The following is a 6839-nucleotide window of genomic DNA, read 5'->3' as shown; positions in this document are numbered from 1 at the left end:
TGACCTCTTAGATTTTAATAATGTGCACTGGTGTACTCATTAATAATTATGAACGTGTGTTTGTTTTTAAATGCTTATCTCTGCACTACAGGAAGAGAAAAAGTGGATATGACATCAGGCAGAAGCAGGTAAGAACAGAAATATCTCTGTTTCTGTCATGACAATGAAATCACTTTTTCGTTAAGTCGTGTTATAGAGAACATGTTATTTAATTCATTGATCTGAATCCAGCTTGTCAAAGACTGAGAAATCAGTTAAATTGAGCTAAAGGAACATGCATCTCATGCAGGTGATTTTACTTTTATACTTCACTTTTCTGAAAGGTTTTGGCTTCTCTCTCCAGGTTCAACAACCTCCCAGCTCTGAGAGAAACCACTCTGATGATGGTCTGTATGCCAGAATTTCAGCCAAGAGACCCAGCGCAGATCAGACCGCAGGAAAAACTATAAAGACAGTGTACACAATGATCCAGCATGTCAAAAACAATGAGAGCAACGGGAATCTGACCATGCACCATCCTGATCCTGCTGTGGGGTGAGGGACAAAATTGGTTTGAGTCACATTTTCTTTTTTATTTTGAAATGTACTGCATGATCCCTCAGAATTGACTGACCTTTGATCATCACACTTCATATTTGACTGTGTTGTTCCACAGATCCGATGCGATGGTGGGTGAATCTGTGGTTTACAGCAAAGTCAAATGATCCAGAATCTGACACGTGGGTGAAAATGAAGCTGGTCTCCTGCTGAGTGTAAATGTACATAATGCAGCTTCGAATCAGATGTTCATAAAGTGAGTTAAATGTGTGTCAAGTCACATGACATTTCTTGCCATCAGCAGTTGATTAGGAAGTACTGATCAGAAATACCATTACCATTAACTAAGAATGTCCATGGTGGTTGTTTAAGTGCACCTAGATCATTTTAAGGCTGTGGTTTGTTATTTGGGTTGTCTGTTTGGAGAAGTTACAACATCAACTAGCTGCATTTAAACGCCTGTGGAAACATCTTCTGCTAATAGCATGTTTTGTAATGTTTCCAAAGATTTGCGTAATTTTCCATGACCTGCAGTCTCTTAGTCACTCTTCAGTAAGCATCCGTTTTTGTGTCTTTTGTGTCTCTTATTCATCCTTCATAAAACATGTTTGATGCTTTGACATTATAATTTCATGCACGTTTGGTGTATTGGTATATTTTAAGATTTAAATAAAGTTCATATAGTCTATGTGTTTTTGTCTGACATTAGAAATACACAAATTCGTTACTTTCCAGATGTTGACTGTTGATGGTTTTGTTAGCCTACATCAGCTTCAATGTCAACGCGTTAACACTCCTCTTTATTTGATCCGTTTAAATCCCTCTTTTTCTTCCTAATAGCGTGATGTGACGGGCCTTTTCTGACTGAGAAAACACCACTGGGCATGTGCAGAGTAAAAGCAGCGTTCATCGTTAGGGGAAAAAATATCCATATTACCATTATTAAAGTGACCTTTAAAACATTTGAACAAAAACAAATAGATCATTGGCTTAAATAATTTAATTGAGATGCATTATTTGAATGCTTGGTGAAAGAGATGTGTTTTTAATCTAGATTTATACAAAAAAACGGTTGAGGCAGCGTCTTCACCACATCAATTTTAGGAACATGTGCCACATAATTTTCCCTTATAGCAAACATGGGTCTCTCCCACTCTTTCATGTTTCCCTGGATTTTTCTGAGAAATTGTGCAAGTATTTTGTCATCAACTTTCTCAACCATGCCAATGTCCCTGGTGTATTGGCTTAGCATGATGGCTTTTCTACAATGTCTGTGACATTACAAATAAAACATATGTAATGTAATATTAAGTTAAAATGTTTAATAGTAAACTTAACATATGAACGATCTCTCTTAGCAATTCAGGCTAATCTTAAACTAGCATCATCACATGTTGGTAGTTCATCAACATGAATGATATACATTTTTCTACCTGAATCAATTTGCTTTGGCACAACAGTTGATTAAGTTGACAGAAAGAAAATGTACTTGTACATGCAAAAAATATATATATTTTTGTAAAAAAAAAAAAACATGCTTACCACAACACCACGAGGTCCTCTCCATGGCCAAGGGGAAAGGGGAGAGACTTGAAAACATACAGTAAATGTATGTTCCACAAATGTGTTCCGTTGCCTAGAAACGGGGTGTGTCTCACATTACCCCATTCTTCACGCTTGGCCTATGAGGGAACACTATTTCAGCAGCGGTGTACTTCCCTCTACAGTGCACCAGAGCGCAGTGTAGTCTAGGAGCAGAATGGTTTTTGAGTGCAGCGGAGTCCTCTTTAGTTTCTCTCCAGCTCCAGCTTTAGTTTCTCACCAGGTCACACGGATATGTTGCTGACCTGAGCTCTCAATACATTTAAATAATGCAACAAATCACAGAGGAATTTTTATGTATAACCAAACAATATCTTTTAGGTACAGCTTAAATAACCGGGAGTATGACACCGGAAGCCTCGCACATTCTAGTTACAAATTGACGAGCTGCTCTTACATTAAAAAGGCCACTCACAGGTGCAAACCAGTAGTGATGCAACAATAAAGAAATCATTTTTAGACAGATGATCTGATTTTTCCAAATGCAAATTTAAGAAAAGTCCAGTTAAGCGCGTTGCATTGTGGTATACTGTACTCCATGCACGCAATGCAGTCTGGTTGTGTACTGAACATTTTGACAAAAGGTCATGACAGCACATTGTTAATATGCAGAATATGTTCTGCTCAGTATACATATTTACCCCATCAATATTGATAGTCACAGCGTTTACTCAAGTCAACCCAATGTCTCTAGTCTATTAAAACTGGGATACAAGATGGTATTTATTTGAAAACAAATAAATAAGCCTACATCATAAAAATAAACATGCTGATACTGATCATCAATCATGAAATAAAACACATTTGGTTTGTTAGATATGCATGACTTGGCGACTTGTCGTTGGTTTCCTTGGGTTAACGCTAAACAGCACACTGTTAAAACCAACAGTTGAAGTTGTATTGATTTCACTGGCTTCCAGAAGAAACCACAGAGACTCTGAAAGACAGTTTCTGCGTCAGGTCAGTGCTGTTAATAATAACCCGTCACACACACTCAGAGTCACGTCTGAGTTATCTGTGTTTCATTCCAGCCGTGCTTGAGACAGCTGAGCGGGAGAAAGTCTTTAGACTCAAGACAGATCAGATGAGAGCTGGGCTTGGAGATCAGCCCACAAACCATGGGAGGAACCTAACCCTGAACAATGACATAAGGACCATGGAAGCACAGTTATGTCATGGTTCTTGTGGTCCAGTGTCAGATGAATAGACGGACATTTGTCCAGGATATATGAGCAAACAAACACCAGATTCGAAACCGGGTATTCTGACAGAAATAAGGGATTTGTTTGGTTAATAGTGTTTAAGTTGGTCTTGGTTAGGTTAGGTTAACAGAAAGAAGCCTCTCGGAAGTGGGGAAAACAGCTTAAAAACAATCATTTTCTTTGAAATAAGAAGCACTGGTGAACTATGTGTCTCTTTTAAGACAAGTCATGTCACTCGAAGGCTATCTTTGAAACGCCTCTGGGACCTCCAAGTGCAGCTCCTGTCTCTTTAAATGGAGGAATATCTGAAAAATCTGAAGTATCCCTGTGAATGTAAACGGTTATTTTTTTTTTTATGTCATGAATTTAACCTACTTATTAAAAAGCTACATTCATTACAGTAGCGAATCTCATGAACATAATAAACAGCAGACAGACATGACCTCAACATATACCCTTATGAAAATTAACCATGGTTTTACTACAAATAAAACCAAAAAACCATGGTTACTATAGTTAAACCATGGTAACCGCAAATTAACCATGGTTTTGCTAAATTGACCATAGTTTAACCATGGTATTTGTAGTAAATCTGTGGTTATACAAATGGTAGTCAACACGCCAAAAAAACATGGGTTACTACAGTTTTACTATAATAAAACCATGGTTATTTTTCATATATATATTCAGTTTTTATATAATTTTGTTATAACCTATCGTAATTTGGCGCTAAGTGCAAACGCTTCAAACAAATTAAACGGTGGTTAAATTAATTATTAATTTAGCATACAATACATGGAAATGGTAATGCTAGTAAACATAATGAAACAGATGTTGCTCAATCAGGACATTGAAAATATACATATAATTTATTCAGAGAAACTTACTATCAAACAGTATGGATTTAAAATCATTTAAAGGCTTATTTCCAAGATGTTAAGCTTTGCATTTCAGCATAGTACAGCAATATAAACAAATGCTATTGTAATATTCATTGTAATATATTCAAATCCATTTCTGATATAATAAGTTCATGTTTAATAATTCCTGAATAGATATGTTCATAAAGAAATAGGCTATATTTTGTGTTGGATCAATTATCTTTGACACACCCAAACTCCATTTTGGATAATATCCATGGTTTTATTATAGTAAAACTGTAGTAACCCATTGATTTTTGGAGTGTAGACTACAATTTGTATAACCACAGATTTGCTACAAATACCATGGTTAAACTATGGTTAATATAGCAAAACCATGGTTAATTTGTGGTTACCATGGTTTAACTACATTAATCATGTTTTTTAGTTTTATTTGTAGTAAAACCATGGTTAATTTCCGTAAGGGGCTGCCCAAAAAGATCATAAACATTACATCCTGATGTAAAAAATAATTTACATACAACATAAAAGATTAACCCCGTTTGACTGATTTGCTTCAAATAGAGTTATTTTAGGTCAGTGGTTTGCATGTGACTCAAAGGCGCTCTCTGTCGGTAGGGATTAGTAAAATAGCGGATCAAACACTTCCGGTGGAAGGCATTTATAAATGCAGCAATCACCAAATGTTATTTTAGAGCTCTCGTATGGGCATTTTTGTGAACCAAATAACATTTAGGAACGTTCTCTGATGGTTCTTTTTTAATCCAGAAAAAAAACTTCCCAGAATATTCCAGGAACCAATAATTAGCTGGGAAGAATATATATTTTTATATAATGTCTTAAGATCTATCCCTTCTCAATTAACACACAGATTTATTCATACACAATAATCATATTTTCTCAAGGGTTTGTTCAACATAATTTCATAGTTAAAGTTTATAATCCGCTGTATTCAAGGGGGCGCTAGAGTTTTCTTCAAATGTATGTTTAATTAAACCAGATGTGTTATCACTACAGCTAGCTAAATATCATCATTTGTTTGGTCAAATTAGACGGATAATTGATAAAACCAGCAGACAGTAGTTGAATTGGAAACAGACGGTTTACTCAGAATCCCTTTACGGCGTTCAGGTTGCGTACTTTGAGCCACGACATCATGTCCTGTGTAGCTGAACTTCACATGAGAATATGAACATTTCACAATTTCTCCACAGCTGGGCAGTTTGTACAGAAAACACCCAGCAACACAAACACAGAAAATGACACCATGATGTTTCTGTTAGGAGTGTTTTATTCCAGACTCGGAGTCCAAGGAGGAGAAACACACACACACACACACACACACACACAATACACTCAAACTCACTCTTGAACACATGAACACAGTCCAGACGTCAGTCAGAAGAATTGACCGCTCAATTACTCTAAACAAAGCTTTAAACAAAAGCAGCGTTCATCGTCTCGCAGCACACACACGTGCAGGCGAGAGCTCATCATCTGTCGAATAGAGTCAGGCAACAACAGACAGAAACAAACACACATAACTTCTGTCTGTAACCAAGAACAGCAACTTCAGGGAGGACTGATGGCTCAGATCCATCCATCTGGAACCACTGGACATCCCCAAACACACCAGGCCTCATTTCACCCCAAAATCAACACAAATAAAAGAAGGAATATTTTACATAAAAAAAAAATGGTGACATAATTCTCAGGTAAATAAAAAAAAATTACAATTCCTAATTTTAAAAATATTATTATTTAAATTCAACACTCCAAATAGAGCAATTATATAAAACTATTTATTATTTAAATACTATGTTGCTGTGTTACTATGTTACAATAACAACAACAACAAATATTAATAATAATGATGATTATATCAGTAATGTTAAAGTAAATTAAACATTGAAATAAGTGAAATATTTATACATAATGGTAGGATTTATTTAGATTTAGTTTATGCTGATTAGTGGTATTACTGCAAAATTAAAACATTTGACGGTAATCTAAATCTAAAGAAACCAGCTGATAATGATAAATGAGAATTATTGAGGGGCAATTTATTTAATTATTATAACAATTATTTCAAAACCTGGTTATAAAATAATCCAACTTTTATTGAAGTATCTTAAATGTAATATTTATTTATTTTGATTTTGGGATAAAATGCGACCTTGGGCCAAGTCATGAAAAAAGCTATGTTTCCATGTGATTCTAGAGTGGGTTCAGTTCAGCAGAGGATAGTCGTGTGTTTCAGTCTGTGTGTATGTGGCAGGGGTTCGTTCCCTCGTCCAGAGCTGCGTGGTACACTCTGATGAAGTCTTTATAAAGCGGAGCACATATCAGCCAGGCTTCCCCGAACCGTACGGCTCCCGTGAAGAGGAACTCGCCCTGTCCCGCCCGCGGGCCGCACCGCCGCGGCATCTTCACACGACCCGTCCACCGGCCGCGCCCGCGCCCCCCGCCACCGGACACAAACACACGGCTCTTCTGACGGTACACGTGACTCAACGACACCACCACTGACACCTGATCTTCATCCTCCTCCTCCTCATGATGAATACTGCCGCGCACCGCTGAGAGACACAGAGCAGAGACAGAATAAAAGTCACTA

The 6839-nt window shown here is 36.9% G+C and overlaps 2 protein-coding genes across 2 annotated transcripts in view; one reads left to right on the top strand and one right to left on the bottom strand.

Moving 5' to 3' along the window:
- LOC132144112 (B-cell receptor CD22-like) overlaps positions 1-6839 on the top strand; it is a 168382-nt gene that overhangs the window by 34984 nt on the left and 126559 nt on the right. The window lies entirely within an intron of this gene.
- metrnlb (meteorin like, glial cell differentiation regulator b) overlaps positions 5956-6839 on the bottom strand; it is a 12963-nt gene continuing 12079 nt past the window's right edge. Inside the window, exon 4 of the mRNA XM_059554839.1 lies at positions 5956-6801. Within this exon, the coding sequence (XP_059410822.1) occupies positions 6479-6801 (323 nt within the window). The 3' untranslated portion in view covers positions 5956-6478. The remainder of the gene's footprint in view (positions 6802-6839) is intronic.

Source organism: Carassius carassius, chromosome 7, assembly GCF_963082965.1.
Source record: "Carassius carassius chromosome 7, fCarCar2.1, whole genome shotgun sequence".
In the NCBI taxonomy this organism is placed as follows: Eukaryota; Metazoa; Chordata; class Actinopteri; order Cypriniformes; family Cyprinidae; genus Carassius; species Carassius carassius.
Note: the sequence above shows the minus strand (reverse complement) of the source record. Positions and strands in the feature narration are given on the sequence as shown.